Source organism: Pollicipes pollicipes, unplaced genomic scaffold (assembly GCF_011947565.3).
Source record: "Pollicipes pollicipes isolate AB1234 unplaced genomic scaffold, Ppol_2.1 Scaffold_4881;HRSCAF=5763_pilon_pilon_pilon, whole genome shotgun sequence".
In the NCBI taxonomy this organism is placed as follows: Eukaryota; Metazoa; Arthropoda; class Thecostraca; order Pollicipedomorpha; family Pollicipedidae; genus Pollicipes; species Pollicipes pollicipes.
This window is the reverse complement of record NW_023596576.1, coordinates 21634359-21661858: the sequence shown is the minus strand read 5'-3', so window position 1 is coordinate 21661858 and position 27500 is coordinate 21634359. Positions and strand designations below refer to the sequence as shown.

General features: G+C 54.1%; 1 protein-coding gene and 1 long non-coding RNA gene across 2 annotated transcripts; both read left to right on the top strand.

Annotated features, from left to right (window-relative positions):
- The first annotated feature begins 5681 nt into the window (after positions 1–5681).
- Positions 5682–7540, top strand: LOC119101046 (uncharacterized). The gene is made up of 3 exons (XR_005094497.1): positions 5682–5736; positions 6714–6809; positions 7468–7540. It is a non-coding gene; the product is annotated as an uncharacterized LOC119101046 (long non-coding RNA).
- Positions 7541–7963: 423 nt separating this feature from the next.
- LOC119100109 (tudor and KH domain-containing protein-like) lies at positions 7964–19955 on the top strand. The gene is made up of 10 exons (XM_037223222.1): positions 7964–7972; positions 8363–8437; positions 9978–10083; positions 13582–13754; positions 15527–15637; positions 15927–16025; positions 16611–16849; positions 18969–19122; positions 19540–19600; positions 19918–19955. Exons 1-10 carry the CDS (start codon positions 7964–7966, stop codon positions 19953–19955), a joined length of 1065 nt encoding a protein of 354 aa, XP_037079117.1.
- Positions 19956–27500: the final 7545 nt, after the last annotated feature.

The following is a 27500-nucleotide window of genomic DNA, read 5'->3' as shown; positions in this document are numbered from 1 at the left end:
CTGCTGCAGGGGAGCGGTGACGGCGAACGCACTGGTCTATGGCAGCAAAGGTCCGCCAAAATCCCGGCGGCAGTGCTTCGCCACCAAAAAGGAACTTTAGTTGCGATGATGTTTGCTAACAATGCATAACATTTGTTAACATCACCTTTCTGAGAAGAGGTTTTCTCTTCGCATAGACCATTCGTCCCCCGCGAGTTGTTGGCAGATTTTCGTAGTTCGGATTGTCCTCTCTCATTGGAGGTCACAGACAGATGGAGATTGCCGGAGCATTCCATTCAACATTGAACACCCGATGGACCGCGTTCACGCGCTCCCGCATGCAATGGGTCGACGGCCAGACCCCCACAGAAGGTGCCGATGCAGACGTGTCATGTCCCTCCCACTCCGGGGCCCCCACAGAAGGTGTCGACACAGACGTATCCTGTCCCTCCCACTCCGGAGCCCCCCACAGGAGGTGTCGACGCAGACGTATCCCGTCCTTCCCTCTCCGGACACAGCTCGTGTGACCCGACGCGTGGTGGAGCCCACGTGAGCCCCAGAGTTTGTGTGCTCAGCGTAACAGTCGGGCCTCGCCATGACGGAGGTGATGTCGCAGTTGTCAGAGGAGACAAGGTGTCCGGCCCGCTCCGTGATTTCAGAGGCATCGCTCTCGCATTGGAGGCAGTGACCGCACCTCCGTCCTCGATGGAGAAATGTGCCGAGTTTACCAGGCCCGCCCCAAACATCATCAGCAGCTGCAGCTGATGTGCTACCACATTTAATACCCGCCGTGTTCGCGTCCCTCCACGACATATCCGCAGAGCGCACTTTAACGCCAACAGTCTCGCGGAGGGACGCGGCTCAGCTGCTGGTGGCCGCTTCCGGACTGCAGAGTTGCAGATTTTCGCACGCAGTGTCGCCGTTGTACCAATCGAAACTCGTCTACTCCACGGCCAGGTGTGAGTTTGGACCAGCTGTCTGCGTCGGGCCGATGGCTTAGATAGACCTGGTCACCAGTCTCCTGGAAACTCCTCGGAGTTTCAAGCACGTGCTAGAAGTGACAGAGGACTTCAATCGATGGGTGGAGGCATATCCCTGCGCGACGAGCGGGCAAGTGCGGTGGCATCCGTGCTGGTCAATGAGTTTGTCGCTAGATTTGACGCTTAAAAACATCTTCATTCAGACGAAGGTGGACACTTTGTGGGTTTGGTTATAAAGATGAGGGTGAGCTCAGTCTTCTGGACGTGCATCTACCGATGCTGATGTTGGCTGATCGGAGTCAGGTTTACGAAACACAGGTTGCCCTCCGTTTGTCCTGATGCTTAGGTGCGAGACCTGCCTTCCCGCTGATGCTCCGCTGGGAGAGCGCCTGTCAGCGGACCGTGCACTGACATTTTCTGAGTATGCTGACCACCTGAAGGAGAAGACCCTGTGGCTGGCATTCCAGGACGGGTTGCATCACGGTTGCGCGTTGCATGATCCCAACAAAGAACTGTGTGAGCGACGTTTGAATGGGCTTTTGTATCGTGGTGATCGGGTGTTTTCGTATCGTAATGTGTTAAAGGGGGTGACAACTAGAATTGTCTGCTCCCGTAGCATCCACCAGTGATTGCTGTGAAGTGCAGTCCTTCGAACTATCGGGTCCGGAAGGAAGGGAAACGGCGGAGGATGATCGTGCACCACAACCGGTTGAAACCTTATAACTTTGGGGTGAACAAGCGGGTACTGATTCAATGGTGGTTCCCATTTCATTTAAGTCTAACCTCAACTTTTCAATTTCAGGTTCAAATTGCTGTAAACCTATTTTGATGCGATTTGTGCCTGAATTTGAACTTGAAGGGCAACCTTCAAAGGTAAGAGTTTCTTTACGGACGCCAGGTCATGCGCTGGTGAATGTTCTGCATTCTGATGCTTAAAAATCCGATATTGGCGGTATTTTGGGTGATTTGGAGTGCCCCATCATCAGAGCTGAAATTATACCTTGAACGGTAGCCTTGACGGACCAGACTTCTTAACGGACGCTAATTTATGGACCGTAGACAATTTTGAAGTTCAAGAATCTAAGTCGGCCGGTAATATCAGCGATTTGAAGTTCTCCACCATTTTTTTTTGCGGGGGACCTTGAAAGATCAGGACTTGCTGAAGACACTATTTCATGGCTTGATGTGAATTTGATGCTTGAAAATCCGAAACCGGTCGAGGACTTGTTGGTGATGTGGTGTTTCACCAAATGGTGATATGGTGATATGTTTTGGTCATTTGCCCTGTATTTGACCTTGAGATGTCATAATGGGATTGCTTCCTGTACCGCTTCGTTATCCGTCAAGCCTCCTACTACGTCACTTAGTCATACGCTCTGAGTGGTTCGACACCCAACATGTTTTTTGGTTAAAGCGTTGGTACACGACTAATCATGCATTTTCATCTGTCGAAGACTGCCAAAGCGAATGGTAGCGTGCCGTGCCGGCCAAGAAGAGCGAGACGTAGCACTCACAACACTCAGGGATATAAACAACACCTATGCAGTGGCACTGCACTAGAAAACTACAAGGACCCATTGTCCATCAACAGTCACATTTCATCCCGGGTAGTCCGGCATGAAAGGCATATCTCTTCACGTGCTTGGAGAGTGTGGTGGACAATACGGTCACAGCGGCGTAGGCAGCCCGGGCCCTCGCCAGTCCTGGGGACGGAGTGACTCGAATCCTATAACTAAGCCTTCTATGCCGCCGAGAAGTGGTCGGTAATGGTCGGGTAAGATCCGTCGGCCCGACGCTGACGGGTAATTGTTCGCCAGGCGTGAGTGACGCAGCTCCCATGCTAGGTTGTCGTTCCATGGCGAGGCCCCGCTTTTGCGCCCGCGGTCGCGTGGCTCGGACGCTGTTCCATCCGGTGCGGTGGAACGCCATCCGTACGCGTTGGCTGTGTCGAGCTGCAGGGGACGCTGTGACATCCGGCAGTGGCGACACGGTGGCCGTGTCGAGCTGCAGGTTGTGTGGGTTGCGCAGCATCGAACGCGATTCCATCCTCCCCCCTGGCGGGCTTCCCCCCCCCCCCCTCCCGGATGGGCAGTCGTTGGTCTTGAGCGTCGGCCCCGGGACGGGCCGGTCCGGCGGCACTCCGATGGCGGGCCGGGTGTAGACCTTGAGCGCCGGTTTTCGGGACGGGCCGGTCCGGCGACCTGACTGATGAGGTGTGCCGAGCGTGTGCCGGGCTTCTAATTTTCCACATTCGACTGCTTATTTTCCACATTCGCCTTTTTAGTTTCCACAGTAAGGTTATTTTCATGGACGCTAACTCATGCGCTGGTGAGCATTCTGATTCTGAAAAATCGGGAATCAGCCCCAACTTGTCGGTGACATAACCTTCCCCATCGTTCGATCTTTAATTTGACCTTTGAAGGTCACGTGGTATTAAAAGATTGACGTCAGATTTGGTGTTGTCATACCTAAATTGATCTTCAGACGCGTTTTCAGCGAAATCGGAGCTCACCAGCAATGGATTACTCAATGCATCGCTATCCTCAAGAACGTGGGCTGAGCGAGAAGCAATGGGTATACTCATTCACAAAACATGCGGTAGGCTATTAGTAATGGGTCCCAGGGCGACTTTCAGCCGGCCCAGTCAGCGGTTAAGCGGCGGCGCCCGCTGTGTTTATGGCCGCGTTCGGCCTGTCGTCCAGCACGATTGTCAGCATCAATCACGGCCCAATAATCGCATTAAGGTCGCGTCAAGTGACCTCGAAATCATGTGGCCCCGTGACGTCATGCACAGGCTGACGATGACGATGACGCACCCGCTGACGATTATTTTTTTGTCAGCTTTTTCAGCATGAAAAGATAGTGCTACCAGATTAAAAATCACTCTGACTGAAGCGGGAGTTTGATTTGGTAGTTCTTCCGTTGCCGGTACGTTGTGTGGGGTGAGGGCATTTGCGTCTAATTTTGGAGGGAAATGCGACGTGAGATAGATAAGGATAGAAATGAAATGTCAAGAGTTGCCCCGAAAAGATGAGTGACAGTGATTAATGTGGTGTGGGTCTGCGTTACCCCGTAAATTAAAAGCCTTATAAGCGAACCGTCAAAATGAGAGGGACGAAATTGAAATGAGTTGGAAATGGGAAGGAGGTCGGATGAAGAAGAGTGACATATGGATGGGATAGATGACGGTTTTTCAGGAGTGTCAATTTTTGTAAATTATGGGGGGGGGGCCGAATCGAAAGCGTCATATTCTAGCTCCCCATTTTTTTGCACCGGTTTAGCCCACTCTATTTTGATTAAACGTAATATATGTCCTTCATCTCTGTGTAATTTATAAAAGTATTTAATTTAAGCAGTATAGAAATCCTGCAGAATTGGATCCAGGGAGCAGGCACTGGACGCTCGCGTCTTTTTTTGATCGGTACGTGGCCCCCTTAATGTCTAGACGTTTGGAGGCCACCTTAGGGCGACGATAGCGACTTTCTACGGCGGGTCGTGGGAGGTGGCACGTATTGTGGCCGTGGGGTATGGGGACGAAGTTAACCATGGACTTAGGTCATCTCCATATTCCAGAGCTTTTCACTTTAACCTCACAAACCATGGCGTGTCTCATGGCACTAGGTATGTGAAGGCCATAACATCGTTTGTCCGCTAGCTGTTACGATTTGCATCTTGTGGTGAGCGCAACCATGGCTTTTTGTTATGAGAGTGGTACGAGGACGCCTCTAGGCAGAAAGGTTAAAGAAGATGGCCCTTGTGTTACGATCATCTTTTACCCACATTTTATTTAGCATTCCAGCCAAAACTACTTAGGGCGGCCAAGCCAACATTGGGGGCCCAACTCAGCACTGGAGGGGGGGGGGGGGGGCAGGGTCGTCACAAAAGAATACAAATCGACACTCGTGACGGTAATTCCGGGGCAGAGGCCACGCTTCCAAACACCTCTTCGTATGTGGTGTGTCATAGTCAGCGGTAAGCCAGAGTTGGTGTGCGGTCTGAAGTAAAAGGCAAGAGAAGAAAAAATAGAAATAAAAAAACTTCCTCGCCAGCCCACACAACGAGCGCTCTGTCAGCACGCATGACGTCATGCGTTCCAGAGGACAGTCGTGATGACGACAGATCGAATGGGGCCCATGCCTACGGGCATTGACCACGTGACCTGGCCGAGGTCGCTTGTGCGGGCTAGAATGGCTGCAGACTGGAGGAGGGGACGGCCGGGTGTGGCAGGGGGTTGAGTTCGTCCAGGAGAGCGACTATAATAAAAGGGACCAGATGAACCATGGTCTGTCTACAATGCATACAAAATCGGGTATCTCCAAAGATCTGGCCCCACTTTCTTTGCAAAGGTACGGGTCTCGGGCCCCTCCCCCTCCGCCCAGCTGGAAAGGAACTCACTGGCCGGAATAGATCACGCGAGAGCGGGATCAAGCAGAAAACCGGCACACCGGCCTGTGAATAATTTATGCCATTGCCGCGTCCGGTCTGTCGCCGGTACGTTTGTCTGCACCAATCGCGGCCCAGTGTTCACCCTATGTCACGTCACGTGACCACAAAGTCATTCGGGTCGAGACGTCACGCGACGGCTGTCGCTGCACAATAGATATAAATACAAAAAAAGAAACAGGTACCTTTTTTACCTATTGAGAAAATCTGGTAGCACGCATATGTTACGAAAAACAGCGTACCTGCGTCGGGATGCGCGTTTGGCATCGATGAATGCCGGGTAGAGTCGCGAACTGTGCGTTGGGTATTCGGCTTTGAAGGCAAATAATTCCGGGTGAGAGGGGGGTTATAGAACGGCCTGGAAGGTGTGCGAAGTAAAAGTTTTGTCTTGGGCATTCGATCGACGCTTTTGCGTTTGGTATTGCCGTGGCTATGGATTGTCGTTTGACATTATGTTGCCATATATCTTATAAGGATGGATGATGTTTTTAAGAGCACTTCCTTGGCACCACTTAGAATGGAATCATGCAACATCTATATACCGAGCAATAGGCCCAAGCTAATCAGACACCAATCTACAAGCCATGAATGGAGCCTGTGGGCAATGTAAATGAGGGTTGTGGAGCCTGATATGTGTGCATGGGTTGCCAATGCTGCTCTTTTAGTTCGGAGTTATATTGAACATAATTAATGTTCCGCTTCAACATACCATTTGGTGCTGGTTAACCAGCACCATTGTTTTGTTTCATCATTCATCAAAACTCCATGATTTATCTTCCATCAGTTATCATGGTTCGCAGCTCACACACTCCACAGATACCCTGTGACTGACATGTTGTGGGTCCCAGGAGCGGGGGGTTGCCGGGCGTGCACCTACCATACTAGGCAGGCTGCACTGGGTCACTTGCTGTGACTTTGTGTGAGGTACCTGGTACCAGGCCTGACTAGGGCAGCACCAAGGATGGCATGGCCTTGGGTGGTTTCAGGCAGTGGTTGTACCTCATTGTCAAGCTTCATAGCATTATTGCCTGCTAACTTTGTGATGGGAGGATACCCTAATGCCCAAATAGAATGCTCATATGAGCTCCCAGAGGTCACAAACCCCATTCACATGTGTTTTGGCCAAGAACTGTACCACATATACTGCATATGTATGTTGTTACCTTGCTTGTCCCATGCTGAAAAAGGCTGGTACTGACTGACTGGAATCACTATTGATAATGTGTTGCCTCAGTGTATGCCATGGCATTGACACATGTGTATTAGATAGATGCCTAGATGTGGTGTGCTTATTTTTGGTTCTGTTCTCAGATATTGATTGCAATGGGCATCAACAGCAAAAAAGTGTTACTTGCATTGGGTCTGGGTGCCTTCACAGGCATTGCTCTTTATTTGCTGTACAAAAAGGTGAGTTCATGCATCAATGTTAACACTCATTTGTACACTGATGGGGAAAATGAGCTCGCTTGACTGCTGGTGTCTTACAGGATAGATAGGATATTTGTGGAAGGATATTTGTGGTGTACAGTTTTTAAAAATGATTGGTATACTGTTTCTTGAATGTGATTTTGTGTATTGTTCTGATACCTTCCATTGCTGCGTTCTGTTTCTTGCTATGTTTGTTTTGTTGTGCTTTATACCACTCTCATGTGTGTTAGTAGTAACCAGGATAATTGACAGGCAATACTGTGTGTGTGTCATTGGGGCTTTATGATGCACACAGCTGCTGAAGCTATATGGCATTGCCTGCCTCTCACCCTTGCAGGAAGCATGGGCACCACAGGGAACCCAACCTGATATGCCAGTTTCCCAGATGTACAGTGGTTAACACTAGCACATTAACCACTACCACTGTGGCACCCCTTGACAGGCAAGACCAAGGGAAAATGGTAATGATGACCAGGTTAAATTGATATGTGAAAGGGAGTGAGGGAAAACTGTTTGAAGTAAATGTCTCCCTTATAGCCTCCTTCCTCACAGGATGCATGTATGCACAATACATAATTGACAAAAGTGAAAAATGGGAAAGGCTTTAACATGATTGTTGTATTTCGGTTGTTTGCAGAACGAAGACGACGACGACCTGGAGAACTTCAGTGAAACGTCCACCTCACGACATACGCTTATCGAAATGAAAAATACCCCGAAACGCAGTTGGCTTTTGTCATTGGCCGCGAAGGATCAAACATTAAGGACATACAAGAGATGACCAATACCAGAATTAACTTCAAAAATCCTGGTACGCAGTGACAGATTTGTATTGCTTTGGCACATGGTGTAGAAGTAGCTTCTCTGGATGATTGGTGGAGTGTTGCGGCTACTGGTGATACTCACAGCAGCGGGTGATGCTGGCGTGCAGCGAATCCCCCGATACACGTCAGAAAGTGCCGTTTTACACCAGGGCAATGCATTGTCCCCGTTTTACACCAGGGCAACGCATTGTCCCAAAGTTGCGGCAAAAATGTCTGTATCAGTTCCGAGAGACGCGGCAATAACTGGCGCCAGCTGATTGTGGGCATCCGAACTGTGCTGCATAACATACTTCTGTAAGTTGTGCGAGGATGGGTGCCGCAGGTCACGTCGTCCTCTTCGGGTGAATTGGACCTTTCAACTTTATTTTCTTGTCCACAGTGACAGCAATTCTGGATATAACACACTTTTTGATTATCTCGGCGATGCCCCGCCTCTGGAGCGGGCGGCAGATGTGTAATGTGGCGACGCCCCGCCTCTGGAGCGTGATGTGGCGGTGCCCCGCCTCTGGAACGGGTGACAGAGGTGTGATGTGGCGGCCCCCCCCCCCCTTCCCCTCTGGAGCGGGCGGCAGCGGTGTGATGTGGCGGCGCCCCGCCTCTGGAGCGGTCAGCAGCGGTTGTAATGTGGCGGTAACCCCCGGCTGGTTTCAGCCGGGCCGTCGGATGAGCGGATATGCGTGATCCGTGGCAAGGCTGAGTGTGCCCCAGGAGGCCGAGCGTCTGATCCAGCGGGCCATCAGCGAGCAGCCCAACATCCTCACCATCACCGTCAGCGTCCCGCAGGTGAGAACGCAGGCCATCAGCGAACAGCCCAACATCCTCGCCATCACTGTCAGCGTCCCGCAGGTGAGAACGCAGGCCATCGGCGAACAGCCCACATCCTCACCATCACGTCAGCGTCCGGAGGTGAGAACGCAGGCCATCAGCGAACAGCCAGCATCCTCACCATCACCGTCAGCGTCCCGGAGGTGAGAACGCAGGCCAAATGAAGCTTAGCCGCGCGGCACAAGACCCACGCCGCTACCAGCAATGCCCGCCACACAAGCAGACAAATGTCATCCGTTCTTGCAGGTGGGCTACCGTTTGGGTTTAATGCAATGCATTTTATAAATTGTCACAGCAAGGGGCTTCCTCAATATAAACAAGGCCGTTAATAATTTGCAGCACATACCAAAACACGGTTTGCAATGGGCTCACCCGATCTGAAAAACGGCTACTGCTGTGTCCAGCCCTGTGTTCCCCCCTTGCCCCAGCCGCGACCAGTGCTGCCCTGAGTTGGTCCAGTCAGACCATGATCCAGCACCGTCTGCCCATGGCCAGCGATTGTATTGTGGCCAGCGACTCAGTGTATTGCAGTCAGTGGAATCATACTGCTACCGCCAATTTCGGCAGACCTTCAGAATGGGGACTGACTTACTCACTGGCGTTTAATGTAATGCAATCGGAGCTAAGCATCAACGGCTGTAAAAACAGACGGAACGAGATATTTGCACCTACATTAGGATGCGAAGCATGACATGAATTTGCCATCAACGAAGGGTTCAAAGTTATTACCGTACCCTTCCCCTGCGAAATGCTCACCACCCAAGTTCCAGGTGATTTGCTGCGCTAGTTCCCAGTACTGTGTCACTGGCGTGGAGACCATAACGATGTGCCCTAACCGCACTTGCACCATCGCGTGTACAGGCGTGGAGACATTGTACCTGGCTATGTTGGTGCCCTTTGTGTGACTCACGGCTGACCCTGGCATGGACCTGGCAGGACAGGCACAGCTGGCGCGTGTGTTCGTCAGCTGTGCCTGTACTCCATTACCGTACGCCCTGCCTTTAGTCGTTTCGTCGTCGTTTGCGTTGTCCTGCGGTCCGTGGCTGACGCTGGTCAGCGTCCGTGGCTGACGCTGGTCAGCGGTTCGTGGCTGACGCTGGCCAGCGGCCCGTGGCTGAGTTGGCCGGCGGTTCCGTGGCTGACGCTGGCCGGCCGTCCGTGGGCTGACGTTGGCCGGCGGTCGTGGCTGACGATGGGCCGCGGTCCGTGGCTGACGCTGGCTGGCAGTCCGTGGCTGTCGCTGGTCGGCGGTCCGTGGCTGACGCTGGCTGGCAGTCCGTGACTGTCGCTGGTCGGCGGTCCGTGGCTGACGCTGGCTGGCAGTCCGTGGCTGTCGCTGGTCGGCGGTCCGTGGCTGACGCTGGCTGACGGTCCGTGGCTGACGCTGGCTGGCAGTCCGTGCCTGTCGCCGGCCGGAGTCCGTGGCTGATGCCGGCTGGCGGTCCAGACGGACGCTGGCCGGCAGTCCGTGGCTGACGCTGGTGTCGCCGGTCCTCAGCGCGCCTGCGGTCGCATCATCGGACGGAACGGCGACACGATCCGTGAGATGTGCGCCGTGTCCGGCGCCAAGATCATCGTCGACAAGGACTTCAAGACGTCGACAGGTGACGGCTGCCCGGGGCCGGGGCGAGGTGCCGGGACGGGTCGTGTTTAGGCGGCAGCGGGCTGGGCGCCCGCTCCACTGCGCGACGCTGTGTCAGTGCCGGTGAAGACGAGGTACCACCACGTGGGACTCTGCCGAACGCGTGTTGATTGAGATGGGGTGGATGGGGCTCCGATCGTGTTTGGCAGCAGCCGGCCGAAGCAGTTTCTGCCAGCCGGTTTTTGTCCGCTGAAATCGGCTGTTAGAAACCGTTGTTGACAAAATTGGCTGAATCTCAAGTACTGAGGACGTGCAGGACGCCAGTGGAACAAAATGGAAGCGGAAAATAACAAAATCCAATGCACGCTAAGCGTTGTCAGTGTTAGTATGGTGCATTTCAACGACAGCACAATTTCTCTAGTACATAAACTCCCAATACGTCACTATTTGATTGTGTCGTCGCACTTTGCACATTGATTGAGAGTCGATTGACAGCCGGTTTATCTGGAAATCGTGCTCCCGTACCTCAGATATGAACGACTCAACAATTGTATTCTTGCGCGCCTTGTAGCCTTGCGCGCAGCATGGCTAATGGAATGGCGGAAGTTGAATGTCGTTATTATGGCGTCATTGATGCTTGGGTGACCTTGAAATAGTCTCTGGCTCTACCTCATGACCCTCCCTTCATCAGTTCACCCCACCAGTCATAATTCGGATCAGTCGGTTGGATGCATATTTTATACCACATTGAGCAACCGGATACCCCTACCATTTGGGTTGGAGATAGCGAAAAGAGCTCTGGAAGCAAACAATGATGCGTTGTCAAATGTCACGTCCATTGTGGGTGCTGAAAGTGAATAGTCAGTTGTGCCAACACAACTGTCATTCGTAAATAAGACTTCAATGACATTCGAAGTAAGGCAATATCATAGCAATTGAAGACTCGCACGGTCGCAGTAGCAACACGACCTAATGTCAGGCGTCATAGGGACAGCAAGGGCAGACCAGGCCGCTGGTGACAAAATTGTAGGCACGGGTGTTCGTAGAGTCCAGTGTCCCAATGCCATTTTGAATATTATGGGATTGTTGTCGTTGTTATTAGGGCTTTACGACGCACTCAGTTGCTGAGGCTGTATGGCGTCGCCTATATCCTCTCACCGTGGCGGGAAAGGCAGGCACCGCGGGGAATCGAACCCCGTACCTCTGGTTCCCCGGCATGGGATTATTACCCCGCCCTATCCACATGCGTGCTTGGGTGCAAATGGCAATCCATATGACCGCTTGCTGTCCAAAGCTACATGTAATAGCAGAACTATTCACGAAACATTTTAAAATCGTCAGTCGATTCTTTAGTCAACCCTAAAACCAATGCAAAATGCTTTGCAGAAAGCAGCGGATAAAAATGGTCTGGCGTGGACATGGGCCGTGAAAAACTGGACATATCACTGCTCCAAATCGACGGCTATTCTTAGCATCCGCAACTTGGTTTGATACTTGGCGCACGATAAACCATATCCAGAACATTTAGAACTTTCTGAAGCATATTTTGGTGACATCAAACTCAACGCACAAGTGAACGACTGAGCAGATGAAATATGACAGAAGAACATCTCCGTATAGTTTGTGTGTGACTCATCCACTCGTTTATTTCGGGTGACTTCTACAAATATTAAACCGCTATTGGGCAGGACAAGGCATTAGAAACGCACCCGCAAAATTTGCCAGTTTGAGTACAACACGCATGGTGAAGGTCAGGGTTCCCGTTGACAAAAGCAGTGACGTCTTTTCCGTTATTTTTGCCGCCGTATGGTTTTGAGGCTTTTAACTTGGTGACAAGCTATAAACGGAGTGCAGAAAGCAAGTCCCCATAAGGGTTCTGATGCCACGTGTCTGTCACGGCAGGACACCGCCGAATCCGGTCTGTTTCGGTCAGGCCTATCGAGTCTGCTATCACAGCCGGGCACGTGATATCTACAGCATCCTTCGCAGTCGTGACCCAGGATCAGTTCAATTTGGCGGACCTCTGAACAAATTGGAGCTATTAACCAACAAAAGGCTGAGGAGGCATGCGCATAATCACAACACAACGGTAATCGCATACCACACACATCGACCAGCGCACCACCAGGACGAAGGCTCTTTTAAAGGGAATGTTTCACATTTGGAGATATTGAAGGACCAGAAATGAAATAAGCTCACTCATAACTACTGGTACACGTTTAAGTGAAAAAGACGCCGTTTCCCTGTTTAGTAAATGCGCTCGACAATGCAATTTCTGTTGAGTAAATATGCTCCTCAATACGTCATTGCTTGATTTCGTCATCGTACCTTGCACACCATTTATTGAGAGTCAGCTGAGGGCCGCATATCGGGAAATCCTGCTCACGAAGCCAGAGATGAGCGCCTCGAAAATTAGATTTGTTTTGGCCTTGATCGCCGCACGTTTGTTGAATTGGGAAGATTTCAGTGACGTTACTGTGACGGATGGGATGCCTGGGTGACCTTGAAATAACGACCCCGAAAAAGTGCACATATTCACATGCGCGTACCTTAGAAACCGGATGGGTTCAAATCCTAAGAGGGGCAGGGCTGTGAACCGCACCGAATGATCCTAGCGGTGATTATTTCGGTTCAAAACCCCGTACAAACGTGGAGTACCCCCTTTCATTCCGGCACCATGCGCAATTTAGCGCGTGACTTTCAGTAGAACACCTCGGCTGAGGAGAAATTCAAATGACAATTGACGTCACAAGTTTGAGCCGGCCTAAATGTCAACCCTGATACTGATGCAGTACGTCAGAAGGTGATAGACATAATTTTTTGCTGCTGCAATTACTCAATGAACATCACCAGCATCCACCTAAAATGAAGCCTGCGCTGGGGGCCAAATGCATTGCTTAATGCGATCATATGACCTCAGAAGTACGCGAGGCGTCGACGCGGTCGTGATGGTCGTGAACATGCCTGTAGACAAGACTGAGGCTAAATTCAGTTTTTATTGCTAAGACGTAACCCATCAAGTCTACAAACTGCACACAGCTTTGTGGGCAGCGTCATTGTCGAAAGGTTTCCTGGCTCATAAGCGCACTTGGTTTTTCACAGGTGGAGCATCTCAGATAACGTAATTTTCGGGTTACGCACAACATTTTGCAGTAAAATGGCACCGTGTTCCTGTCCGATCGAAATAGCAGCACATATTATCAGTGCCGCATACGACTATTTCGTCCACTTGTTAGCTTTGCCCAGAATGTCAGTTTCGAGAGCTTCTCCAACCGTCACCATTGTACGCATTGTTGTCACTGAGACATTGCGTCCATAATGGGGTCTGTCCAAGCTGTATGGATCACATAAATCTCCTTTTTAAAAACATAATCAAAGGACAAAGCCTTTCCGTCCTCACCGTGTCCACTGATTATTGCTCTTTCACTAGGTCCATCACTGACAGCTTACATGGTTCCAGTTCCTGGTCTTTTGCTGTCCGAGTCTAACCGTGACTAAAAGTACGTGTTTCAATCACCAGATGGCATGCGAGCGGTCACCATCAAAGGCACCGAGGACCAGCTGGCCACTGCCAAACAAATGCTGCAGGAGAAGGTGGAGGAGGAGGAAGCTATGCGCCGCAGGATTGACCTATCCGCCTCCAATCGTGCGCCGCGGCACAAGAATAAGCTCACGGACGCCACCAAAGGGCAGGTGGGACTCCAGCAATGCCGTTAGTAGGTAGGTGCCGGCCCACTCCGGCCAGGGATTTTCCACCTGCAGTCACGCGTCCTTTTTTCTTACTTCTCGCCGTATACGGCCTCCTGGCGACGCCCGTTTGTCAGGGGCAAGCTACATGCATCAGCTACGAGTAAGCCCCTGGTGGAAGCTCCGTCCGAGCGCCGAGCACGTACCCCGTATAGCGCTCCTCGTGCGGGCTAAATGTCGGTGGATGGACCCCCATGCGCATGCAGTTTTCCCCACCATTGTCCGCTTTTCTTCATCCCATGGTTATGAAATGGTTATTACTGTCTGAGTGTTCTGATTCAAACCAAATCAATCCAAACCAAACCAACTGCGATGTCGTCCTTTCTTCTGTATTCACCGATTCCTGGCGTGGGGGGGGGGGGGGAGGGCAGGGCCTCCGCCCGAGTTCCCGCACAATCCCGAACAGGGCTTTATGTGCGTGGTAAGGCCCGTTATCGGACGTCTCCTACGATTACCGTAGTGTTGTCTCACCACTTACCTCCCCCCCCCCCTCCCTCCCTCATCCCTAAGCCCTGATATTGCCAGTGGTGGCCGGAGAGGCTCTGATCCCAACTGAGCCTAAAACAACTGCCATACATCTGCTCTCCATCCTCACTCGTCGCTTCATCCTGAATCTTCGCCACGGGGCGTGTCTTCGGGGCCAGCCGCGACCGTAAGCCCCGATCAGGGTCAGGTGCCTCCCTGGCCTAGCCGCGGCCATAAGCCCCGATCAGGGTCAGGCGCCTTCCTGGCCTAGCCGCGACCATGAGCCCCGATCAGGGTCAGGCGCCTTCCTGGCCTAGCCGCGGCCGTAAACCCTCGTCAGGGTCAGGTGCCTCCCTTGCCAGCCGCGACCGTAAGCCCGATCAGGGTCAGGTGCCTCCCTGGCTTAGCCGCGACCGTAAGTCCTGATCAGGGTCAAGTGCCTCCCTGACCTAGCCGCGGTCTTAAGCCCTGATCAGGGTCAGGTGCCTTCCTGGCCTAGTCGCGGCCGTAAGCCCTGATCAGGGTCAGGTGCCTTCCTGGCCTAGCCGCGACCGTAAGCCCTGATCAGGGTCAGGTGCCTCCCTGACCTAGCCGCGGCCTTAAGCCCTGATCAGGGTCAGGTGCCTCCCTGACCTAGCCGCGGCCTTAATCCGTGATCAGGGTCAGGTGCCGCCCTAGCCCAGCCCAGTCCCATTGGCCACACAAACCCCGAAGAGGCGCCCGGGCTCGGGTAAGACTCGTTAGCTGGTCTGTTACGGTGGCCTCGCTATTGCTGCACCACTCACCTCTCTATTCCATAGCTCTGGGATGGTCAATGGTGGCTGAAAAGGATCCAGTTCCAACCAAACCAACCCAAACCAACTGCGATGACGTCGTGCCTGCAGCCTGGCGTGGCCGGTGTTTCCGTTGCCGACCCTGTCCACATTTGGATGCGTGATGTGGCCTCTGACGTGTCCGTTCGCCACGCCAAAGGCCGAGTCTTGACAGGCTTATGAAACTCCGAATTCAGAGTGCATACATCCGCTCTAGACCTTTCTAACAAACACCATGTTTCGGAAATGGACTGACACGATGGACGGCGTGACTCAGACGGGACATCTCATGGTCAGAGTCCGTACAGCGGCGCGCCCGATCTGGCGGGCGTGGCCGCGCTGGTCTGGCTTCCGTTAGCCGTCGCTGGCCGGGGCTGGCGCGCCTCAGGAGCGGCTCCGGAGCGGGTCGCCTCCCCTGACGTCGCCTGACGGCGCCGACAGGATGGCGCCGAGCCGGTGCCCACGCGCGAGAGTCTGGTGGCCACCGGGTCCGATGGCTACCTCGAGGTGTACGTGTCGGCTGTCGACACCCCCGGCCACTTCTGGGTGCAGGTGAGCAGCGCCGGCCCGTCCGCACCCCTCCCCGCCCTCCCCTCTGCCCGTCAGCTAACCTGACACGTCACGACATATGCAGTCGCGGGCACTAGTCAGCTGGTACGTTCAAGTCATTGTTTTGATGCTTGGATGAATGCAAAGGCACCCATGACTTCCACGTGTCTGGCAAGTGTTGCAAAACGGTCAGCACGGCCGGTCTGTTGACAGCTTGCTCACTAGCCTGCACGTTGCACGCTGTCCCGTTTCACCACCTATGTTTTTGACACAACGGCCTCGTGCCGACCAGGTGAAGTCGCCACGCGCGATCGAGCTCGACAAGCTGGTGGAGCGGATGACGGCGCTCTACTCAGAGGAGAGTAACCGGGAGATGTACAAGCTGAAGAAGGTACGCTCAGCTCGGGCGCGACGGCATGCCGGCAGTCGTGCGGGCGGGTGAACGTGCCGGCAAGGGTCGGTTTCGCAGTGCTGTGAATCCCAGTATCAGTCCGGCCATGTTTGTATCCAGGTCTCTGTGACCAGCAGCCAGATCGGCGCCGGGGCGTGTAAATTAGTTTAAAATACTCACGAGCAGTATTATCCATAACGTTTTATAGAATGCGCGTGCTATAACTTACCTTGTACATCGCGAGTTGTGGAAGTCGTTTTGTATGAGAGGGGTTATATGTGGCATAGTTGTGTTATAAAGAGCTCACTGCGTTTTGCGTTGATATTTGGTTGGGTCAGTGGTGACATCATGATCTTTGCCTCGGCAGTTGTGAGTAGGGTCTTCGTTGGTGTCGTTGGGGACGATCTCTACCCGGGAAAGTGTCTGTGGAAGCCGTCATCGACCCCTGTACCCTGGCCACTGCCCGGAGCGTCCGCTGCCCTGACTCTGGCGGTTGGCTGCGGGGTCTTCACTCCCGACCCGCAGGAGGGCCTCAGTCGTCCAGGTTCTTCGAGATCCTCAGTCCCGACCCGCGTACCCCGGCAGGTGTCGGTAGGGGATGTGATCGCGGCGCCGTTCCCGTACGACAAGTCGTGGTACCGGGCCGAGGTGGCCGAGGTGGCTGAAAGTGAGGCCGACCCCGCCGACGCCGCCCTCACCGTCTACTACGTCGACTTCGGCGACACGGACACGGTGAAGCGACGCGACGCTGCCGAGCTGCGAACCGACTTTCTCGGCCTCAGCCACCAGGCCGTCGAGTGCTTCCTCGCCGGCGTGAAGCCCTCGTGAGTCGGTCGGTGGGAGCCGTCTGCTGGCAGTGGTGAACACGGTGCTGCTGCTTAAGCTGTCGGGTGCGGGTGTGATGGATGGAAGCTATTTGGCAGCCGTTCTTGTATGTTTGTTCCTTAGTTTTTTGCTCCTTTTTGTTTTCCAGCGGAGGGCACATTCGCACGTTTATTCCTCTATTGAGCTTTCCTTCCATGTCTTTGTTTCCGTGTGCTTGACATAGTTGTGCTCGTTACATGAGAGCCCCTTAGGTAGAATCGTGTTATGAATATTGCACTGGGCATTTGCGAGGCCAAAGGACTTCTGCAGGTCAGAGGACTTGCCAGTTTTTTTTTCTGTCCGGCTTCGTTTACGCAGCATCCGCCAGCTTTATTGACAAAGTCAACCCACGCAGCCCTCGCGAACCGATACATATGTACCGCATCAGCTGGTGAAGAGCCGGCCACCGAAAGTGACTAACACAGGATCATAGATGCCTCGGCTCGGTGGTTGGGGCCGGTGCGGCGTCATCGTCTGGTGCGGGGACCGTCGCCGGCGTGCGGCCGAGGCTGTCTGTGTTGAGGGTGGATGCCGAGTCTGACGGTCCCGTGCGGCCGAGGCTGTCTGTGTTGAGGGTGGATGCCGAGTCTGACGGTCCCGTGCGGCCGAGGCTGTCTGTGTTGATGGTGGATGCCGAGTCTGACGGTCCCGTGCGGCCGAGGCTGTTGTGTTGAGGGTGGATGCCGAGTCTGACGGTCCCGTGCGGCCGAGGCGGTCTGTGTTGAGAGTGGATGCCGAGTCTGGCGGTCCCGTGCGGCCGAGGCTGTCTGTGTTGAGAGTGGATGCCGAGTCTGACGGTCCCGTGCGGCCGAGGCTGTCTGTGTTGAGGGTGGATGCCGAGTCTGACGGTCCCGTGCGGTCGAGGCTGTCTGTGTTGAGGGTGGATGCCGAGTCTGACGGTCCCGTGCCGTCGAGGCTGTCTGTGTTGAGGGTGGATGCCGAGTCTGACGGTCCCGTGCGGCCGAGGCTGTCTGTGTTGATGGTGGATGCCGAGTCTGACGGTCCCGTGCGGCCGAGGCTGTCTGTGTTGATGGTGGATGCCGAGTCTGACGGTCCCGTGCGGCCGAGGCTGTCTGTGTTGATGGTGGATGCCGAGTCTGACGGTCCCGTGCGGCCGAGGCTGTGTGTGTTGAGGGTGGATGCCGAGTCTGACGGTCCCGTGCGGCCGAGGCGGTCTGTGTTGGTGGGATGCCGAGTCTGACGGTCCCTTGCGGCCGAGGCTGTCTGTGTTGAGGGTGGATGCCGAGTCTGACGGTCCCGTGCGGCCGAGGCTGTGTGTGTTGAGAGTGGATGCCGAGTCTGATGGTCCCGTGCGGCCGAGGCTGTCTGTGTTGAGGGTGGATGCCGAGTCTGACGGTCCCGTGCGGCCGAGGCTGTCTGTGTTGATGGTGGATGCCGAGCCTGACGGTCCCGTGCGGCCGAGGCTGTCTGTGTTGAGGGTGGATGCCGAGTCTGATGGTCCCGTGCGGCCGAGGCTGTGTGCGTTGAGAGTGGATGCCGAGTCTGACGGTCCCGTGTGGCCGAGGCTGTCTGTGTTGAGAGTGGATGCCGAGTCTGACGGTCCCGTGCGGCCGAGGCTGTCTGTGTTGAGGGTGGATGCCGAGTCTGACGGTCCCGTGCGGCCGAGGCTGTCTGTGTTGAGGTGGATGCCGAGTCTGACGGTCCCGTGCGGCCGAGGCTGTCTGTGTTGAGTGGATGCCGAGTCTGACGGTCCCGTGCGGCCGAGGCTGTCTGTGCTGAGAGTGGATGCTGAGTCTGACGGTCCCGTGTGGCCGTCTTTGTCCGGCGTCCGGTCCGGGCCGGTGTCCAACGCCTCATGCCACGCCTTCGTTTCTGTGCTAGGACTGACCCTGGAGCCAGACTTGCTCGTGGGTACGTATGACCTTCCCTGACAAAAACGAGGACACCGCGTTGGTGCTGTTGGGTATAGCAGCACCAATGAATACCAATAGGCATGCCTTTGGACGCCCGTGATGCTGCCTGGAAAGTGTCGTGGCCGCGCACTGATTGGCGCTGGGTGTAGGCCCGTGTTGAGATGCGTTCCGCCGTGCCTGATTGCCGTGTCGGTTGACCCTGCAGGGACTGCGCTTGGACGGACGCGGCCGGCGACTGTTTCGAGGAGCTGTCGTACGCGGCCCAGTGGAAGTCGATCATGGCCAAGGTGCTGCGGTACCAGCAGGCCGGCAGCCACAAGGTGCCTGTGGTGGAGCTTGTCGACACCAACTCGCCAATGGTACGGGCTCTTGGTTCTTTCTGTCGCGCGCTCTCCCCGGTGTCAGTTTGGTCATTCGACGGTGCTTGACACCTTGGAGCTTCTGTCTTAGCTCTGAAAAGGCATGGTCACAGGACGGAGAAGGGCAGCCTTACAAGCCAGTGCAATGGGCCAGCCGTGCATCGGTGTGTGGTCTTGCACTGTGTTCCCGATCCGAACCGAGGTGGTCTTGTGTGGTGTTCCGGATGGCGCGGAGAATGCCGTTCCAGCTTAGGTCCCCTCAGCAGCAGCACAGCCCAGCTGGCGGGGTAACACCCCTTGGCGTTGTCCGGACTGACCGCCTGGCCGTACCGCCATGGTCGACCGGGACCTCTGTCCCCGGCACTGCTGGCCGCCGCGGCTGGCGCAGACTGCTCAGACCCTGACCTGGTGCCCCAGGACGTGGACATCGCCAAGGAGCTGGTGAAGCGGGGCCACGCCGTCTGGCGGCGGCGGCGCGGCCGGCGGCGCGCGCTCCCCCCCGCGAGGCCAGCCCGGCCTGCAGCTGAGCCGGCCGACGCTGCAGCGCCGGCCGCCGGCTGTGTTCGCGAGGCTGTGGCGGAGGGCGTTAGTACCTGAGAGCGGCGGCCGTCCCGCCGCTCAGTAGTGCCAGGCCGGCGCTTTTCGCCGGACGCTGGATGGTGGTGTCGGGGAGCAGCAGGAGCCGCGGACGCCGGCGCCACCGGCCGACGCTCGCCTTAGGGACGCCGGCCCGGGCGAGGCCCGGTGGCGGCCGCCCGACGGTTCAGGCTGCTGCCGGGCACGGGCGTCCGGCAGGCGGCTGCGGCAGTGGGCGCGTGGTGATGGTTACCTAGGTGGAGCCTGTGTGATGAGCTGTGATTTGGGGCCGCCAGCCAGTGGCCGTTCTTCCCCTAGTTTCCGCCGCCAACGGTTGGGCCTTGTTTCCCGCGGTGAGGGTGTTTTGCGGCATTCATGTGGATGGCGATATAATGTGATTACTCTAACCTGGATGGCTGACTGCCGCAGTGACCGCGTGCGCCTAAGATCCCCTGGCTTGTCTTGGTGACGACAGAGCTGTTCTGTTGATGTGGAGCTTTGGTTGCTGCAGGATAGTCATCTTTGTTTTAGCTCTTTTGACCCAGATCGGTCAGTTCTCTTCCTCCAACGGATGTCGGCGGGGCTCGTCACCGGCAGCTGTGGGCTGCCCGGCGCCGACGCGCGCGCCGGCGCCCGTCACAGAGAGCGGCGACTCCTGCCTGAACGCCAGCCACGGGCTCGGTCGCACTCGGGCGGCCGTCAGACGTTTGCACAACGATGATGTTCAATTCAGATCCAATGATGGGTGACGGGTGTCATAAAATTATGTGATTCCGGATCCCGAAGTCAGATTTTGCGATCCCGACACGTGCCTGATGGTCATTACCACACCCAACACGAGCGATGAGCTCTGCGGCGTGGTCGAGCTGGCGTCGGTGCGAGGCTGTTGTGTGGTGTGGTCGAGCTGGCGTCGGTGCGAGGCTGTTTTGTGATGTGGTCGAGCTGGCGTCGGTGCGAGGCTGTTGTGTGGTGTGGTCGAGCTGGCGTCGGTGCGAGGCTGTTTTGTGGTGTGGTTGAGCTGGCGTCAATGCGAGGCTGTTGTGATGGCGTGGTCGAGCTGGCGTCGGTGCGAGGCTGTTGTGTAGCGTGGTCGAGCTGGCGTCGGTGCGAGGCTGTTGTGTAGCGTGGTCGAGCTGGCGTCGGTGCGAGGCTGTTGTGTAGTGGTTGAGCTGGCGTCGGTGCAAGACTGTTGTGATGGCGTGGTCGAGCTGACGTCGGTGCGAGTCTGTTGTGTAGCATGGTCGAGCTGGCGTCGGTGCGAGACTGTTGTGATGGCGTGGGGCATGCAGCGTGGCCCGGCAGACTCAGAGCCTCGATCGCCACGTGTGTTCGTCTTTTCAGTCACCTGCCGAAGTCACTGCTGTGGGCTCAGTGAGAAGCACATACCTCGAACCAGTGGCACCGTCGCCGCTGTAGCCGCCACCTCGCGAGCTGTGCGACCTGTAGCATGTGCATAATACCAGTCTATCCCAGAGCCAGTCCTTTTGTGTCGTGTGATGCCGCTTCTCACGGCATTGTTTTTCTCGTTTGTTTCTCGCGTGCTACCCGCTGTAAATACCGCCGGGATGTCGGCAGCAGTAAACGCCATGCAACATTTTTTTTTTTAAACACAATGGGAGGCCGTGCGCTCCCGAGCCCCTCCGGGCTGAGGACGGCGCCGGGCTGGAAGTGGGCAGCTGGCGCACGCTACCGCACAGTGGAGGAGCGGGCGATGCGGCGCGCGGCCTGCACCCCCGCGCTGCATGATCGGGGTTATGGTGCCACTGCCCCCCCCCCCGCAACGGTGCGGAAGTGGATGGATTCTTTGGCAGGCGTTCTTGCACTCACAAGTGTCAAGAAGTCCGCTTCTCCGAGCTCGCTTGTTTGCAATGGACGTGTGACCTTTTCTGGCCCGTCCGGCGCTAGCCTGGTCCGTTGATGGCGTGTCAGGGGGCTCGTTCGGCTGGGTTTCGGAATGGTACGCGCTCTAGTCCTGACACTGTTCGTGGGCGCCAATAGAACTGGTAACATTTTGGAGTCAGTCATGTCAGGTCAATGACCTAGTTAGGTCATGGCTTGGTCATGTCGGACCAAACCGTGGTTACATATGGTATTCGCTAATAAGTTATATTGTGTAACTCGCGCAGTCCTTCTCGTAAAAGGAAGTGTTCCATCTGCATAGAGTTTTGAACTCAACTAGCCATTCTTAAAATCATTCTCTGCTTTTCGCAGCCTGCTCTTCTTAAGGCCTACACCCTTCTAGTTTTTTTAGTTACGTGCCCGCGAAGATGTGCAAACTATTTCGGCAATAGTATTTCAAGGCCATCCATCATCCATGACGCCCTAATCACGTCATTCAATTTCTGACATTTTGTTGAACCATGCGGCAGACAAAGCCAAGAAAAAGCGATGGTCGAGTCGTTCATATTTGACATTCGTGAGTACAATTTCTATATATAACGGCAGTCAACTGGCTCTCAGTATTAATGTCGTGCAAGGTGCGATGACGCGATCAAACAATTTCGTATCGATGGGCATATTTACTAAGCAAAGATATTGTGCTGCTTAGAGCAGCCTTTTCCACTTAACGTGTACCGATAGTTGTAAAAGAGCTTACTTTATCACATCTGATGCTTACATCAATATCTTCAAATGTAGAACATCCCCTGAAACTTTTCTGCTCAACGTTGTAGCTACCTTATCACCACCTGGTGATCCGATGTCATCATAGGTCACTGTTTATTAAGTTACCCAAGTTTATCCTTGCTTCTGGCGTTTAGTAACATGCTATCAAGTGGTGTTGTGTGCCGATTTATTCAAAGTGAATAATTGCCCTTGACATGCATCTCCGTTAGTTTTATTTTTTACTACAAAATGAATAAGCCAACGGGAAAAACTCTGACTGCAGGAATGTAGGAAGAACTACATCAAGCCATAAAGATTAACAGAGAATAGTGAGGTGCCGTACAATACCAATATAATAGATGTGCGATAAATAAATGTAGATCGATAGAATTCATGTAGTCCATTTTACGTAACTTTTAATGCCTTTCTCGCATATTTGCACGTGAAAATGTTATCTTGATCATTTGGCTCAGCAGACTGCCTTCTTTTGCATCCCGACTCTTCATTTTGTCCGATTGCCCCCCGTAATCCCACTGCTTCTTCGCCAGCCAGGGTGTTCGCCCGCTGCCCCATTCCCCCCCCCCTCCACATTTAAAAAACGGATGCATCTACAACGCTTCACAAGATTGGTTTTGCGTTCCGAGCGCTTGCTGAGCGGAACTTGTGCGCCTTGAACCCATCACTCCAGGTAGGCCTGTTATTCGATATCCGACGCTCGATGGTTTTACTTCCGGGCCTCTTGCGAGACAGAACTGTGGAGAGAGCACCGCATGGTCGCCGCGGGCCGGTTCGATCTCCTGCCAATTCCCAAGTGACCCTATGACGCCAGTCGGATGAAACAATGCGCTCGCACCGGAACTCATCTCCTACGCCGCTGGATTACGACCCGTGCGTCTTTCTCTTGGACAGCGGAGAACACGGGCACTGGGTACACGCTATTGCCCACGCTGCACTACTGCTGTTGCTCCCAGATTACGCTTGCGGACGCGGATTACAAGCATACGGCGTTGCAGAGCCCCATACAGATTTGGACAGTCTGGCATGCATACACCAAACGTCAATTTACTCAATCCAGGCAAGACCCATCCCCCACAACACATTTTCAGCATCGTTCCTTACCGTTTAGTTGAGAATTCGAAGACAAAGTCGGTTTTGCTGTTGATATACAATCTCTCGTCTACGACGCAGACCATCGGCTGGAGGTTGCAAGCGGCCGATGTAAAGATCCGCCATCCTCTCATCCTAGTAAGCTTTTGCAGAGCGGGGGATGCCCCAGCACTCCCTCGCACAGCATTCCTTCTCGGCGTCATGGACAAAACGTCATATCGTGATTCTATCGGGGGCTGCAAATAGATTATGTAACTTGTCGTAGCGATATGGCTGTTATGCGGTTAATTCGGGTGTCAGCGTGCGTCGCAACCTTTGTCTAATTTCACACATGTCCGTTTATATTTTTGAACAGTTCTGTGCCAGGACGCGGGGACCGGGGGCAGTGGAACAGCTCGCCCCCCCCCCCCCTCCTACCTTTAATGCTGGGGGAGCGGCGCCCCCAACTTGGAGGGCCTGTGGAGTGCTGATCTGGTATGATAAGAGCCGATTCTGAACTGTAAAGGAATCATGTGTAAGCATGTTAAAGTCCATTTCGACCTGTCGAGGGCTCATTCTGCATATTTAGGATGCATTCTGACTGAACGAGGGCACTTCTGAGTCTGTAGAGGGTCAATTGTGACCTGAAGAAGGCCCATTATTGACTGTGGAGGGCCCACTCCGGCCTGTAGGGGCCCATTCTGACCTGTAGACGCTTATTTTTGACTCGAGTGCCCATTCTGGTCTGTTAAGGACCTATTCTGACCTGTGCAAGGCCCATTACTGACTATAGAGGGTCTATTTTGGCATGCACAGCGGCCCTCTAGAGGGTCCGTTCCTAACTATAGAGTGCCCATACTGGCCTATCTAGGAGCAATTATTGGCTGTGGAGGGTCCATTTTGGCCTCCAGAGGGCCTGTTATGACATGTAGAGGGACTCACTCAGGCCTGTAGAGGACTGATTCTGACATGGAGAGGGCATATCATCAACTATGGAGGGCCCATGCTGGCCTGTAGAGGGGCTTATTCAGGCCTGCACACAGTCGATTCTGGCCTGTAAAAAGCTCATCCTATGCCCATTCTGACCTAAAGAGGGCCCATTTTGACCCGTAGTGGGCCCATTCTAACTTATAGAGGCCCATCGTTGGGTCCCCTGCGGAGGGCCTGTTTTGTTCTACAGAAGACCCACTCTGATCCTATGGAACACATCTTGACCCGTAGAGGACCCCTTGTTTACTAAAAGGGTCCATTCCGGCTTGTAGAGGGCCCACTATCTCATCTTAGGGGCCATTTTGGCATTTAGGAGTTCGCCACCCCCCCCCCCGAAGATAGGCATTATTCTCGCGCCCCCGGTTTCGTGCTTCGCTATGTGTTCTTCCTACAGCTACACACAGGTAATCTTTGGCGATTCGGTTTCTGAAATATTCACGAGTGTTTTCTTTTTGTTCACACCAGCTGTGGCGAATGCAGAACAGTCGATCGCGAGAGCGATGCCGCCATAGGTCATGCAGATATCACGAAACAACTTCTCTGGTAACTAAGTGGACCAATGCATAACATAACTATGGCGCACATCGGTTCTGAGTGATAAAGGGGAAGGAATGCAAACGCGATTAGTAGGCTGTTTTTGTCATTACGATTTTAGGAGGTTCGAGAATGCGTTTTATGGGGCCCTCTGGCTACACCAAACAACACCGAATTGCTATCAAACAATTTGGTTCCAAACGCACTGAAGCAACGAAAGGATTCATGGGTAAATAGTATGTAAATTAAAAGTAAAATCATATATAACCTAATCTCACCTCGACCTCAGCTCGATATATAACACAATCAAAAATTTGTTCAGAATTTCAGAAGATACGAAATTACGTTTCATCGACATATTTGCCTTCAATTTTGCCCCGAGATGCGGGAAAGTAGCCGCCCGGTCCCTGTCAGAGCTGGGTCTACAAGGTGTGCCGTCATTGCGAGAGGAAGACAACCGGCCAGTCAGCTTCCATGCGTGGGCTTCCAGCTACTCTCTGGTTTCATTATTGATGTGAGGCGTTGCATCATCTTGCCGGATCCGTGGATCATCTTTTTACTCCTTTTCCTTCCCGGAGCAGCATGGATATTATTCCACGCCACAATGTATCGGAAAACGTTGACCGTGCGCCAGATGTACGCCATAATTATGTTCACACCGCGTCATTAATGCCGCATGGCACAGTCATTATTGGCATACACGTTACGCGCATTTATGACTTTTTTGTACCATCGACTGATCCCATGGTTTTAAAAACTATAAAATGAATCCGGTGTTTGCAAACGTTGACAGAATTTCTCTGATCAAGGAAGGAACCACTTATATCAAAACTGTGGTCTGCTCTGTGCTGGGGAGCCCGCCATTTCCCCGGTCGTAAATCGTGATAGCTGCACGGCTTGTGTTAAATGCTCACATTTTGAGGGCCGATAAAGTCTCGCTTTTGGCCCGAAACACGCTAAACGGCTGTATTTACTGCCCCCTGGTGAATGACCGCGACCATCGCTGGAGACGATGGGGTCTGGACGAACCCCTGGGCAGATGGGGGACTAAGTTGTGTTTTGACCATGTCAGATAGGACCGAAACAGCCCTGGACACCAGTAACCTTCAAGGCATGGTTACGTCACTGATATGTTCATGGTTACGCCCGTGCAAGGCTATGTCAGAGTCTTGGCATGCCGGCTATGTGTGCTGGAGTGATAACCGGTGGCCCGTCTGAAGTTTGCCGCCGATCTCCGTCGTCTGGCTTGTGCCCGCGCCCGGATACGTGGCCCGCTCCTAGCAGCGACCACGCCGCCGGCGAGTCAAAGACGACAGCCGAAGATGGAGCACGGTTCGCCAGCGTGTCGCCACTTTGCACCCGAGCTGGCAGGCACGGCCTGTGGCAGCCGCATTTCAGGTCGCGCCGCATTTCAGTGTGGTTTTGCCGCTTAAACGCACATTTCTCCAGCCGGCGTTTGGTGATCTGAGCTGGGTTTACGCCGGCCGGGTGCGGCCGCGTGGTTTGGACGCGTCTGGCCAGCTCCGGCTCCTGCTGGCTTCCGTAATCCGGAACCCCGCCGTTCTGAGTACCATTTATGAGGCCCCATTTGGGCTTGCATGCAGCCTGGCAACGTTCGTGGAATTGGAGCACGCATGAGATCACCGGTAAGGAAGCAGCCCTCAATCGCCTGTTCCCGTGTACGTAGCCTTTGTTCAGCAGTTTTTAGCGGTTTCGCCGTCCTGCATTACGTAATAGTTCCAGGTAAACGTTTCGGTCGTGGGATCAAGATGACTGCACACATTCCGCGCAGCCCAAATGCCGCCGCGCCTTGTTAAGCTCTCCTCGTTATTTGTGACCGTCTACTTTGGCGCGGCTCTGTTCTCTAGTAACGGAGAAAGTTCGTACTAGGAAGCCACGATGAGCCATCATCAGGAGTGCGGTTACGTCACAGGTTCGTGTTTTGGGAGGCGGCTGCGGCGCAGGAGAGTGGCCGCGATTGCCGCCGCCGCGGTCCGCGCGCAAGTTGCTGGACTCTGTATGCCGAGTCACTGGGTGCGGCTCCCAGAGAGTGCGTCTTGTCCGACTGTCGTCGAATGGCCAGCTAGTAACTGGCCAAAGACGGCTTGGCGCCGAGTGACCGTGTTGTAGCACTGTCTGCCTGTGCATATTTTCGCGGTCCTTTGTGGCAAAAAAGAACAGTGGCAAAATTACCGCAGTGCATTGGCTCAGCCTACCTTTTGTGGTGATTTCGGGCACACGCAACAACATATGCTTATTTTGTGATCTTAGACCACCACACCGTCCACGCAAGGCAATCGGAAACAATTAAAGCAACAACGCACCATACATGGCCTTCTCCCCCACGTACCATCGCCTCATCCTCGAACCGTGGCGCTCGGTAATCACGCGCGTATGTAACCGTTCAGCTCACGTGTCGAATCGAGAGGCGTCGGTGCCTCAGCGACTGAAACATCTGACGCAATCACCCAGAATAGCATTACCGATAACAGGAGAGCATTTAGAATAGCATTAAAGGCGTCGCCCAAAGAACATTAGCAAATCCCAGTTGTTACTTGTGTACTTACGTTTCGTCATTGCACGCCATC